The sequence below is a fragment of the Orcinus orca genome, chromosome 10 (genome assembly GCF_937001465.1).
Source record: "Orcinus orca chromosome 10, mOrcOrc1.1, whole genome shotgun sequence".
Classification (NCBI taxonomy): domain Eukaryota; kingdom Metazoa; phylum Chordata; class Mammalia; order Artiodactyla; family Delphinidae; genus Orcinus; species Orcinus orca.
The window spans coordinates 68,071,620-68,086,080 of record NC_064568.1 but is presented as its reverse complement, the minus strand read 5'-3'; the positions used below and the strand labels follow the sequence as shown (position 1 = coordinate 68,086,080).

Below are 14,461 nucleotides of genomic sequence, written 5' to 3'. Positions count from 1 at the left end.
ATGGGAGACCTGGGTTCCATTTCTGGCTGCATCCCTAACTATGTCTAAGGTAAGAGATATGATATAAACTCTCTTCGCCCCAATTCTATCACTTGTAAAAATTCCCTATTCCCTACTTAGCTCAGAGAGATGGTATAAATGCAGAAATTCTGAGAACCTCAAAGCTCTATGCAGACGTGAGGGGCTGTGCACAAAATCAGACCAGACAGAAGCATCTCAAAGGTCCAGAGTGTCGTCATCTACAACAGACAGTTTCCATCAGAGGAACATACTCATTCTGCATTAGAGACCCTCATTACAAGTTTTAACGAGTTGGATATAACCAGAAAAAATTCCACCACCACCCCCACACAGCTTTTGGATAGTGGTTCACCTAGGAAAGATTTTTAAATCTAAGTTCTCAAGCTAGATGTTCATCCTGCTATGACTTACTTTTCCATTCATCTATAAGGAGGTCCCTGCTTTCGAAAGACTGATCGTAAGGATCAGCCACTGGTTCATCGTCAGGATCGTGGTACTGGGCAAAGTAGGCATGTGCAAGGGCTTGCGCTGCTGTAATTCTCTTATCTGAGTCCAATACAAGCATCTTCTCCAGCAAGTCGACAGCTATCAGTACCACAGATTGGAAGGAAAAAAGAAGAGTTTTTAACACGTTACCAAAAATTTATGCCTTATTAAATAAGCAAACACACAGTTTTGACCCTTCATACCCAAACAAAGAATTCTCCGAAGTATCTGATCTAGGATATATTACTCCTTTCCTCCTTTAAACACATACATGTGTGTGCATGCTTGCATGCGTGTATGGATGTGTGGGTGGATTTTGTATTTTTTAAGAATATATTACTGGGACTTCCATGGTGGCGCAGTGGTTAAGAATCCAACTGCCAATGCAGGGGACATGGGTTCGAGCCCTGGTCCAGGAAGATCCCACATGCCACGGAGCAACTAAGCCCATGCACCAAAACTACTGAGCCTGCGCTCTAGAGCCCTCGAGCCACAACTACTGAAGCCCGCGTGCCTAGAACCCGTTCTCCACAACAAGAGAAGCCACTGCAATGAGAAGCCCGCACGCTGCAACTAGAGAAAGCCCACGTGTGGCAATGAAGACCCAGTGCAGCCAAAAATAAATAAATAACCCCCCCCAAAACTAGAGAATATATGAGTAAAGAAGAATTTTAAAAAGTAACAGATTGTGTTTGAACAAGCTTCTGTGGAATGTCAGTGTCAAACTGCTACCACTATGGTCAAAATGTCAGAATGAAAGTCCATAACTAAAGTAATCTACAAGAGGTTAAGTAGGGCCGGTTTCTTACTGTTTTGTCCCTTCTGTTTATTTACATAAGGCAAGTGAATATTCATCTAATGGATCTAATGAACAAATTGAGGATTTTTTATGGGTGTGTGGATGAGACGTGGTATTTGGATAAAATCATTATGAGCAATTTCAGTATACAAAATAATAGGACAGTGAATAGTCATATGCCCACCACCAACAATTAACCTTCTGTATTTCTTTATCTATATATACATATATTTTTTGCCAAACCATTTTAAAATAAAATTAGAGACATGAAACTTTACCTCTAAATATTTCAGCATACAGATAGCTTCCTACACAATCATAAAACTGTTATAACATATGACAAATATATAATTCCCAAATATCATCTAAAATCCAGTACATGTTAAAATTTCAATTACCCTAAAGTTGTTTTTTATACCTAGTTTGTTCAAACCAGGATCCAATTAAGGGCCATGCAATGCATTAGATTGAGTTTCCTTAGTCTCGAAATAATCCCCCCACTTGTAACCCCTATTTTTTCCTAACTTTGACCTGAAAATACCCACCCCCAGTTGTCTTGTGCTATCATGTACTTACACCCTTGTTTTCCTCTATTCCCTGTATTTCCTGAACCCTGTTAGATCTGAAAATTTGGTAAGAATTGGGTTATAAATATTTTTGGAAAGAATATTTCATAGGTGATGCTATGTACTTAATGGTACATTAAAGCCATTTGTCCCGTTAATAATGATGCTAAAATTTGATCACTGGGTTAAAATGTTTCTTTTTTGCCCCAAGAAAGTACCCAGTGGGACACACCAGGTAAATATCAGTTTCTTTCACTTACAGCTTTCAGCATCCATTGATTTTTCCTTCCCAGCAACTAATTCATTAGGGGGTCACAAAACAGTGGGGTTTTTTTGTTTGTTTGTTTGTTTTCTAATTCTTACAAATGAGGATGTTTTGAGTTTCAGAACGGTGGCACTTGGGAGGACAAACAGTGACATTTTGACAGTTATCACTTTGGTGTAACAAAGGCATTTGAAGCTTTGCAAATTATCGATGTCTCCTTAAACGTGGAAGGGGGCAGGGATGGGTAGTGAAGGGGAGGACTGTTTCCTGAAGAGATCCATGCTGCATACACTGGAGGATGTAAAAGACCCCTGTCCTGCAGCCTCAATTCCAGAGTAATCCAAAGGAGAAATGTGGGTTTCAGAGGACTACAGGAACAAAGTGAATATTTATGTGTCAAGTTCATAAGTTTACACTTTAAAGCATTGGGAAAATTGCCTAGATATATATTCTTCTTCTCTACTTAGAAAGAATAATCTTATCAGGTGTTGTTTGGGTCATATGATGAGTCTTTGCCACCCCCAGGGTAAAAAGAACCATGTCCTTATAACCAATACCTTGATAAAAAATAAGATCAAGGTTAAGAAAAAGATTCCTCTAAGATCTTGACAGACACAAATACACACACTCCATCAAAGGGCAATTTAAGTTTTACTTCATGTTTTGAGGCTAATGGTGAAACCTGAAGTCAGTAATGGACAAAACAGAGCTGTCAATATTTACACTGTTAGTATATTCCTTCTCGGTTAACATGCTGGGCACAAGTTCCTGGTCAGTAACACCATGCTCTGCCTGCAAGAGACTCCATATGACATCACTGGGCAGTGGACTGATAGGTCTGTTTAAATTTTGAGAACTGCAGTGCTGAGCAGCAGATGGCTCAAAGCCTCCTTCAACTCACTAGCAGCCTGCAGTACTAAGTGGTATCCAGTTCTTTTGAATGCTTAAATGTCATGATTCCAGAGAAGGGGGACACCTATCAGGATAGATGTGACCCAAATAAGCTGCTGGGACACACACATATTCCCCCTTCCTCGGAAAAATGAATTAACAAATCTCTTTGAGTCAGCCTTCAGGAAGTCAAAACAGTAAGCATTGCCATGTCAAAATGTGAGCTGATATGATGAAAAAACTCATAACAGAATGACAGACAGGGGAGCGACCAGCATACAACATAATTTCCCAACATCCTACAGTACTATGACTCAAAGAGAGCTTCTCACAGACCCTTGAACTAGATAACACAGTATAAACAAATCATACAAAGCCAACCACAGCATACCAGGGCAGATGCAAACCCAAGCCAACCCCGGCAGAGTTCTGTATACCCCTGATGAGTTTGTGGATTTTTTCTTCGATGTGAGAGTGATCCAGCTGAGATCTGACATACTCTCCGTCTCAAAGGCCGACATGGACTCATCTATAGCTGCCTAACACTTGAAAGAGTGCGAGCATCTCTGCTATTGTAAGAATTATCACAGTAACACTAAACTGCTCTCAAACAATCACCGTGGATGAAGTACTTAAAAAAGTAAAGCCACTTAGCCTTCACTCCAACTTCTAAAGAGGCTGTTATGGGTGTCAGCTCTCAGAAGGATAAAACTAAACCTGAAGCCCGGTTGCTGGGACCCTTAAGCAGAGGGATGACCAAAACTGAGATTTGAAAACATACTACTAAGGGACTTCCCTGGTGGCGCAGTGGTTAAGAAGAATCCGCCTGCCAATGCAGGGGACACGGGTTCAAGCCCTGGCCCGGGAAGATCCCACATGCCGCGGAGCAACTAAGCCCGTGCACCACAACTACTGAGCCTGTGTTCTAGAGCCCGCGAGCTGCTACTACTGAGCCTGTGCGCCGCAACTACTGAAGCCTGCGCGCCTAGAGCCCGTGCTCTGCAACAGGAGAAGCCACCACAATGAGAAGCCCATGCACCACAACAAAGAGTAGCCCCCCCCAAAAAAAAAAAAAAAAAAGAGTAGCCCCCGCTCGCCACTAGAGAAAGCAAGCACGCAGCAACGAAGACCCAACACAGCCAAAAATAAATAAATAAATAAAATTTAAAAACAACAACCACCAAAAAACATACTACTAAGATACAATCTTCAGAAAAGTAAGAAGGTTGATTGTACTATTATCACAGCATTGGTCCCCTCCTGTCATAGAGAGGCCCTGGTCTGATTTTTCTGTGTCTGTCATTAAATAGCACTGTCCTCCGTCTTCTCCTACAGTCAGGGAATTAGAGTCTCAGGCAATAACACTTTTGGGGACCAAAAAAAGTACACATCAGCCCCCGGTTTTAAGGAACAAAGCAACTCTTTTTTTTTAGCCAAGGCAGTACACATCCTGCAGCTGCCACTGTTACGTCCCTTTGCCAAAGATCCTGGAAGTGATGGTGGCAGGAAGGAATATGGAGCCATTCCTTAAAGTCTGTGGTGGCAAATTAGCTTCGCAAAGAGAGAATGGTTAAGTCTCTAAGGGCAAAAAAAGAAGGGGGGAGGGAAAAGTACCTGAGGATGATGGGACCTGTAGGTAGAGCAGGGCACAATGCAGGGAGCGCCTGGGTGGGTCTACTAACCACCATCTGTGCTTTGGTTGTTTTCTCCCTCAGTGAGGGACACCGCAGAACAACAGCAGTGGGCTTCCCTGGTGGTGCAGTGGTTAAGAATCCGCCTGCCAATGCAGGGGACACGGGTTCGAGCCCTGGTCCGGGAAGATCCCACATGCCGTGGAGCAACTAAGCCCATGCGCCACAACTACTGAGCCCACGTGCCACAACTACTGAGGCTGCATGCCACAACTACTGAAGCCTGCGGGCCTAGAGCTCATGCTCCACAATAGGAGAGGCCATCGCAATGAGCAGCCTGCACTCTGCAACGAAGAGCAGCCCCCGCTCGCTGCAACTAGAGAAAGCCCGCGTACAGCAACGAAGACCCAACGCAGCCAAAATAAATTAAATAAATAAATACATAAATAAATCTATTAAAAAAAAAAAACCCAACAGCAGTGGTGAACGACTCACAGGCTTTTCTCTGTTCCTCTTTCTTCCTGTATCCCTCAATCTGTTCTCCTAGCGTTCCCATTACTTCCTCTCCTTTCCTCACTGTCCCAGCCTATTTCCCCATTCAAATTCTGTGATCATATAAATATATAAGCATGTCATGAGACTGAAAAAAAAAACCTGATAATACAAACACAGATAATAAATGGCATTATTTACCTCCTTCCAAGATTTAATTAATGGTATTTAGTCAAAAGGAAAAACTCTTCTGCAAATACCTAACTTATGTCATAACCAATATTGAATATATTGATATTGAATCCATTAGATGAGGATATGGTCAACTTACCCAAGGGATTGGCACCAATAAATACATTTGCAAAGTTCATCTTTGGCATCTGGGTCAAAGACTGAATGTAGTTTCTTGCCTGTAAAACAGAGGGTTTTCAAAATGGCTTTGTTCAGTATTGTTGCTGCTCTCAAAGAGTCTGGGTCCTGTCAAAGAACGAGTGTTAACTGACAGGGTCTGCTAGCTTCAATGTTTATGAATATCACTGACACTCTTTAAATACTTATCTCTTACTGCCAACCTAACCTCCTTATTTACGATCAGCACCTTTATTTACTCCTGCTATCACTCACAGTTAAATTTCAAGTGAACAAAAATGCGAACCAGTTAAGTTCCCTTTCATTAGCATTCTAGTCACAGGATCAGAAGTTTAAAAAGATATCTAAGGGCTTCCCTGGTGGCGCAGTGGTTGAGAGTCCGCCTGCCGATGCAGGGGATGCTGGTTTGTGACCCGGTCTGGGAAGATCCCACATGCTGCGGAGCGGCTGGGCCCATCAGCCATGGCCGCTGAGCCTGCACGTCCGGAGCCTGTGCTCCGCAACGGGAGAGGCCACAGCAGTGAGAGGCTCGCGTACCACAAAAAAAAAAAAAAAGATACCTAAGAAGTAGACCTTTCTGAGACAGCCTTCCTAAAAAAGCTGCAGTTGGCATAGGGATTGGTATTCCCAAGGAAAGTCTAGGATCAACTGTCTTTTGATGGTGCTGATCTCAGCAGGTACTCTTAGTATATGAAAAGGGTATCAGTATTAAGCCTTGCTAACAAAATATTCATGGTGACAAGAAAGTAACCATAAGCGTTATATATATTATTCTAAGAGGTTCAAACACATTTTAAAAATACTAAACCAATTTAATAAGAGTGATAAAGAATAGTGGATAAGTTACACAGCCTAGGCAGAAATCCTTCCCCTACCACCTATAAGATACATCTTCTTGGGCAAGTCTTAACTAGCATATCAATAACCTCATCTGTAAAATATTAGTATTACTATTAGATATTAGTATTTGCCTTGCCTATACCATATGGTTATTGTGATACTCAAGCAAGATAAAACTCATGAGAGCTTCCAACTAAAATTTTGACACACAAAAATTTATATACCAATATAGGTTTTATAAGTTTGATCCTTGGGGTGGGACAGGCCTGAGTTTGAATCTTGACTTTACCACTTTGGGTAAATTACTTATTCTCTTTTAAGTCTTCAGTTCTTCATCTATAAAACAGGGTTAATAACAGTGCCTACCTCACAGGGCTGGAGTGAGGACTAGCGATAACAAAGCAGTACCTCCTCAGCGTGGTACTTGGTTCAGAGGGAGAGCTCAAATTAAACATTAGCTGCTATCACTGTTGCCTTTAGAAAGGAAAGCCTGACAATTTCTGGACTTCATTCTAAGGAACTTAAGGTGCTAATAAATACTTTCAAGGACTGACAGCTCTAATCAAGGCAAAGCCAAACACTGGTCTTGAGAATAATCATATAAACACAAATGTAACTCATAAATGTGTGCTTCAGATATTAGGTACTAAAGTAAGTTTATGACCTTCCCTGTTTCAAAGAATAAATCCCACTATCAGTCCATCTGAGTAGCTGAGGTAAAACTTCTTTAAAGGTATGCATTATAGTTATGTATGTACGTATATACACACACATACAAGGTGAGGAAAAGTTCTAGCTGCTAGGGCAACTTCACCTTTTTAAAATTTATATATATATATATATATATATATATATAAATTATATCTATAATATTAATACATATAATACAATATTATGTTATTTTCAGGTATATAACAGTGATTCAAATTTTTATAGATTATATTCCTTTTAGAGTTATTTATAAAATATTGGCTATATTTCCTGTGCTGTATAACCTATCCTTGTAGCTTATTTATTTTATACATGGTAGTTTGTACCTCTTAATAACTTCACATTCTTAGTCATTGTATGCAGAGCAAGCAGGAGAGGCCCACTTTTTGAAAAGCAGCTGAGAATCTTTCTGATTTGAAAAGAAAGCTCTAGGAATTGAATTATCGACATGCCTGTTATCCCTTCCTACTTGAGCACGTAGATAAAAGAATGAAGGGAAAACAGAGTTAAGAGACCTGTCTCATGCATAGAACAATCTTCCCTATAATAAGCTAAATAAAAAGACTACCTGAATAAAGCTGTGTTGCCAACCTGATTCCCAAAAAGATTAAGGGCACCTTAGAAAGAAGTGCCCCAATCATCTCTGATGATAAAGCCAGAGTTAGATTAAGTAGCATTGGTAAAAAAGGCACCTAACCCTATCTAAGTGTTCAAATTTATTTTATATTATTTGCATATCTTCTTTTAAATATAGTCCTTACTAGCATTAGACATTTTTTAGGTTTGTTTGTTTTTTCTTTTTAAATGAAGACTCTTCTTTTGGTCATTAAAAAAATGGATGAATAGGAAAGGATGTTAATGGCCTTCAGTTAATACACCTCCAGCTGAAAATCATTAGATGGTAGCATACCCTGACTGTAGGCATAGAATCCTAGGAAAACACGAACTTCCTCTTGAGCACTCAATTCATAAAACTCAAATATAAAAGTAACATCATTTTCTAAGTACAAGCCTGTAAATTATATTCTCAGTTCACAGGATTGGGTGACGTTTTATCCCAAATGTCAACATTCTGTAATAGCACATAGGCAGTCTTTGCCTTAGTAGCCCTCAAGGCACATGCAAGCATTCAGTGACATTGAAAACTGTGTTGGTTATACAGTGGCAATAAAATGAGAATGTGGCCCTCTGAATTAGATATCCCTGCACAGTCTATTTGTTCTCACCTCATGGCTTGGCATCCTGTTAATGAGATAAGCAGGGGGAGTCCCCGTCAGACGCATAATCTGCTGAAGCTGGTTAATATCTTAGATGCCTAGTCAAGGGCATTGTTAAGCATACAATGCGAGAAATAACTTTCAACTCAAGTTTTAAAAAAGGCCAAAAAGCCACCCCCAAACAAACAAATAGCCTACTTCCACCCATCCCACCCACCCCAGGCCAGAGCCCAAGGCTGCACGTGAAATCATGCTTCTGTGAATGGCATGAGAGTTAGTAGGCATGTGGCCGTGACCGGCCATGTGGAGAAGAAAAACTTTCTTTTGGTTTAAGCATCATCTTTAACATTAAATATTTAGGCTCCCTGGAAAGAGACTGCCCCTTGGATCCAGGATGCCAGCCAGAGAACTGTTTTCAAGTACTGATGGCCAAAACGTGTTTGCTTGTGGGGTAAATGGAGAGGATTCAGAAAAGTTTGACTCAACTTTGGATATAATAAAATGTCCAATATATCCATTTAAGGTAGAGATTAAATTTTTGTGGCACAGGTTCAGGTGATTCTCCAAAATACCACCCCTCCTAAGGTAAGACCAAGGTGGTATGTGGGTTGATAAGCAGTGCCAAGTTTCAAAGACAGTAGTTAGTGATACATTTAAAATACATGCCACAAACACACAATGGGAAGTGACAGGGAGATGGGGGGGGAGTTAGAAGCTAATGGCAGAGACAAAACAGAAGTCACAAGCTGCTGACAGTATTACAGCATGCCACAATGATTTCTCCCACAAGTCTCTTTAACAGGTGAACAGACTGACTTTTGCTTAAAAACATCCTGGAGGAAGTTGGCAAAACACTCTGCAAGTATCTGACAAAGGCAGAACTATGAGGCCTTCCAAACGTATGCGCACGTAGGTAAGTTGTACTCTAAACTTCTCTCATTTAGCTGTCCCATCAATTTTAACACAAACACTACAAGAACTGTTAGTTTATCATGTGTTGCTAATTAAAGTAGAGTGATGGGATTTTTAAAATCCTCAACACAATTCAATAAAAGCCTTTTCATATTCCCTTTGCTGTTATCTATTAATTCTCTCCTTCTGTTGTAGCATAATTTTCAATAAGTACCTGAATCAAGTAATTTCACTTCTTTGTGGCTTCCCTCAATGATTTTTCCACTTTAGCTCATCCTCTGAACTCAGATTCCCTAGTGGTCAGATTACTACAAACACATGTTCAAGGCTGGCTATTAGGAAAGAGCTGGGGCCATGAGCTCCACCCTGCCGTTCATGCTCCCTGGCCCAAAGACAGAAGCCAGCAAATTCAAAAGGTGGTATGAAGTTCTTTTAACATTCTCAATAAAGTTTAGATTTACCTCTAAATAAATTACATAACAAACTACTTTTCATGCCAAGAGAAAGAACAAAAGGGGGTCAATAAGTAAACCAGCAATAGGAATACCAGCTGGGTTTTAAATGTTAAAATCCTGTCACCTCTCTCTTCTTTCTTGTGAACAATAACTTGGCCTGCACATTTTCTGTTTCTTTTTTTTGTCTCCTTTAGTCAAATAGGTTATTGTATCCCCTTTTTGTCAGGAAGTTAGGAAGAAAATATTTCCAGAGAAAAATGTGAGAGTGAGTCAGTGAAAGGGCTTTTGCTTTCTTAATATGGTTTTTTTTTTTGTCCTTTCACTGATTACTACAGGTAGTGGGTCACCAACAAAAAAAATTCCCTCTCCTTACATCCATCGTGACCCATTTATCCCCTTTCTCATGGCACATGCTAACTCGTTCTCAGTCAGCCCATCTATCACTGCACTCTCTTACTCAGAATGTCCTATTATTTATTGACTGAATTCCATCAATCAATAAATAATGGCATCACTTCTTCACTACTTTTCAGGAGTAACGAAAATAGCCATTGGCTTTCTCTGTTTACTACATTCCTCCACTAATGAATTTTTCTTTTCACTTTGAAAAGCTTTAAACCATTTTATTCACCTGGCTTTGTTATTTATGCATCATATGTTCCACAAATCATGTGCTTCTAAGATAAACTTAGTACTTGAGCAGTATCACTAACATCAAATTAATCTTGTCTACCCTTTTCAATGTTTAAATTACTTTTATGCACTAGTCGTAACTATGCAGGAGAAAAAAACACCATTTTCTTATTTCTATACTCAATACAATATTACTTAAGTTCTGTATTCTGATACTCAATTTTATTATGCCAAACTCTATACTAGAGCTGTTGAAATGTATGATGTGCCCTATATCACATAAGATAAAGACATTTCATTATTAGGTCAGGCACTTAGTGTTGTTTCTTTCTTAAAAAAAAAAAAGATGGATTAATGACAGGTAAACATGATCATTTTACCCACACTTTTTCTTTTAGAAATTCTTGTGACTAACAGCACGTACCTATAGGGCAGATGGCTGAGGGTGGGCGAGAAGACTTGAGAAAGAGCTGCTAGTGGCCACCCCCAGACAGGGAATGCATTTGCTATCTCAGTCTCATGAGCACTATTCATTAATAAACGGAGTTCCTCCCCAACCCCACTCCCTTGCCCCATGTCCTCTCTATTAGCCAATCTTTCTAAGCAAATGCATTTAAGACAAAAAAGCACCATCCTCTCTAAACATCATCCCATATCTTTGATTCACTCCAACCCAGCTTTCTGCATTTCATAAAGCAAAAGGAAACACTCCTTCAGGCTGACACTGTGGTTGATAACTCTGACAATGACTTTCAAAACAGTGTGCAATCATGAGATTAAAGTTTAGAACACATTATCAGAACATCTGGGACGTATGCTCAGCTCTGTCAAGTGACTCAGTGCGTGACTTGGGCAAGTCACAGTCTTTCTATGCTTTTGCTTCCTCATCTTAAATGAAACAAATTAAAAGCCTGCCTCTGGCTACCCAGCAGTCTTTCCAATTGGGCAAAGGGACCCCTTCAGTCAGAAACGCTGGGAGGAGAATCCAGAAAGGCACAACTGGAACTTGGCTCCACAGCTCTTTTTCCCTTTTATCCAACTGCCTGGCAGCAGACAGAAGGGAAAGGGGAGAAAGACTGGGCTTTCATGATTTCTCTCACGCGTCTGGCCCAAGAAACTGACCAACAGCAGGAAATGAGAGCCAAAGTAAGCCAGAGTCATATTCCCATGGCTTCTCTCTAAATGCCTGCTTAGAAGCAGGAAGGCATTAGCTCCAAAGCTTTTTCTCAGGTTACTCAAACTTGTAATTACAAAGGCAGGCTGTGGGAGAAGGATTTACAACCCTACTCCTGTGTTATCTGAGGTGTCAGGAGTGGGGCTGTTACCTCTGATGGTCTGGAGACTGGGTAGAGAGGGACCCCTGTGGGGGATAGACACCTTACACAAGATGTGCGAATTGTCTATTCTAAAATAATAAAAAGAAAGTAACTTCTGGAAAAGGGCAAGAGACTGCAGATAATGCACATTTCATTCTTTTAGTGATAAAGCTAGACTAATACATGGTGAGGCTCATGCTGTGAGGATAAACACTAACCCAAAAGTGAAAGGAGCCCTTGAGTATATGTGAAACTGAGAAAGATGAAGTCAGGGCTGGAGAGTGGAGACAACAAGTTTTCCATTAATCTCTTGGAATGAATTAGAATCTCACATCTCATTTACTGGCATACTACTGCCCAATACAAGCTCCTATGCTCTAGTATTACATACCCAGATAGAGAGAAAACAAAACACACCCATGCATGTGAGCAGGCAGGTACACACAGACACACACACACACACACACACACACACACACCCTTCATCTCGGAAGTCAGCACACAAAGGGCATATGTGCTTACAAACATACCCGGGTCAAAGTACAGACTGACAGAAGGGAAGTGGCAGAGGCTCCCAACAGGGCAGATTATTACAATCAAAGCAACAACTCACAGACTCTGAGGAGATTTTCTTCAAAAGCTCAGCCCCTGGGGTTCCAACGAGTCTTAAAATGAGCTTCAACTGATCAATATCTAATGGTGGACTATAAAGGAAAATGTTGGGACAAAATAAAAATGAAAAACAAACAACAAACAAAACAAAACAAACAAAATACCCCAATAACAAAAATTAAAAACCCCAAACCAAGCCAAAATGGTGAATTCATCTAGGTCAAGCCTTCTGTAGGATGGTCACTTCAAGTAGAACATGCTCCTCCTGTACAAAGATTCAAAATGCGACCACACACATATCCAACTCATATTCATTTTATGCTTCTGTCAACATCCCCTATCAGTAAAGTGAAGCGACTATAGCTGGGTACTTAGATGCCAAAGACAGCATGTGAAAACACAAAAGCATCACTCAGTCCATATGCTCAGCCCACACCTACCTCCTTACCTTCCACCAAAGCACCAGTAGCCAGTCAAGCAAAGAGCACCGGTCAGCAGAAGGCCACAGAGAAGAAAGAAGCAGAGAGCATAGGAGCTAGGGATGTACAAGCCTACCTGTGAATATTCCCCTAAGGCTTGATCTAAGGAGCCTGTAATACGACAGGGGCCTGGGAACCTCCCGGGGCCTAACCACTTGAGATGTCCTCCAGAAAACCTCTCTGTCCACACTGACTATGGTAAGCAGAGAAGCATTTGTGAGCGATAGTCAGCCAGCAGGGGGCCCCACCACCTCACTGCATCTGCACAGCCTTCTGGAGCGCCATAACATAGAGCATATGAGGCTTCAACTTTATAAATGCATTAACAAACCTCACGCATCCCCAGAGCTCTAAATAATAGGCCACAAGGCCCAGACCTTTATTGTGGCAGCCAACTCTTCTGTGCATATTCACTATGTATGTACATGTATTGACCAGAAGACAGAAACTTTCCATTTGTTCTTACTGCTTTTAGCCTTGCTTAAAAAGCTAAAAGGAGAGAAAAAAAATCTTATAAAATAGCTTTCAATATTCTCTATGAAAATTTGAATAGCTTATCCATGTCTATATTGACATTCAGAGGGAAAAGGAGGAGAGGATGACTATCTTCTGATTCCTGTCAAAAAAAACCCTGTCAGGTTTTTTGCATGATTAGATCCTTCTCAACTTCAGGTGTCGGCTTGAACTTCACCTCCTCAGAGAGGCTTCCCCCAACACTCTATGGAAGAAGCACTGCCCTCCCTGTTATTCTCCACCTCAGCACAGTGCTTGATAACGTCACAGTGCTCGTCACAATCTATAATTGCTTAGTTTGCTTATTGTCTGTCACCTCTACTGATCTATGAGGAGAGGGGCTGCTCTGCCTGTTCACCACTTATCCCCAGTGCTTAGTCTAACATCTGCTACGTGGTGGGCACTCAAAATATTTAAGGAGGTACGGCAGGATGGAGAGGAGAGAGAATGCAAGAAACTATTTCTGTTTATGATTATACATATGAAGGCAGTACAGTGTAACTTGAAAATAATGGCCTCTGCAAGCCAGAGTTGCCTGAGTTACAGGAATTGGTTACGCAATAATATCCTGCCCCATTTTTTTTTTTCTCCAGATATGGAATTGGCTTAAACACAACAAAATTCTAGACAGGAGTCAGCAAACCCCAATCTGCTGTCTGTTTTGAAAATAAAGTTGTACTGGAACACAGCCATGCTCATTGTTTATGTATTGTCTATGGCTGCTTTCAACTTACACAGCAGAATTGAGTGGTTACAACAGAAACCGTACGGTTCCCAAAGCCTAAAATATTTACTATGTGGCCCTTTAAGAAAAGGTTTGCAGAACCCCATCGTAGACTCAAACAATTTATGTTCTATACAAAATAAATTAAAAGCAAGTCCCCTCACAGAAGTTACTTCTGAATTAAGAATAGTAGAGAATAACACTGTAAATCAACTATACTCCAATATAAAATAAAAATTTAGGGCTTCCCTGGTGGCACAGCGGTTGAGAGTCCGCCTGCCGATGCAGGGGACGCGGGTTCGTGCCCTGGTCCGGGAAGATCCCACGTGCCGCGGAGCGGCTGGGCCCGTGAGCCATGGCCGCTGGGCCTGCGCGTCCGGAGCCTGTGCTCCGCAGTGGGAGGGGCCGCAGCAGTGAGAGGCCCGTGTACCGCAGGAAAAAAAAAAAAAAAAAATTAAAAATTTAAAAAAGAATAGTAGAAAATTTTGTCCTCTGCAAATGGCAAAAATCAATGTGTTCTGGAGGCTAA

General features: G+C 40.9%; 1 protein-coding gene across 8 annotated transcripts in view; it reads right to left on the bottom strand.

Moving 5' to 3' along the window:
* The window catches only part of MAPK14 (mitogen-activated protein kinase 14), a 174,119-nt gene that overhangs the window by 3,195 nt on the left and 156,463 nt on the right, over positions 1-14,461 (bottom strand). For 6 of the 8 annotated variants that reach the window (XM_049715993.1, XM_033424157.2, XM_049715994.1 and 3 more), the window contains 3 exons: positions 12,218-12,297; positions 5,483-5,561; positions 433-606 (listed from right to left, as the gene is read on the bottom strand). In XM_049715993.1, coding sequence (XP_049571950.1) covers positions 433-606; positions 5,483-5,561; positions 12,218-12,297 — 333 coding nt within the window. Of the gene's footprint in view, positions 1-432; positions 607-5,482; positions 5,562-8,297; positions 8,378-12,217; positions 12,298-14,461 lie in introns of those variants that run through there. The other 2 variants (XM_004267675.3, XM_012532295.3) reach the window with 2 other exon arrangements.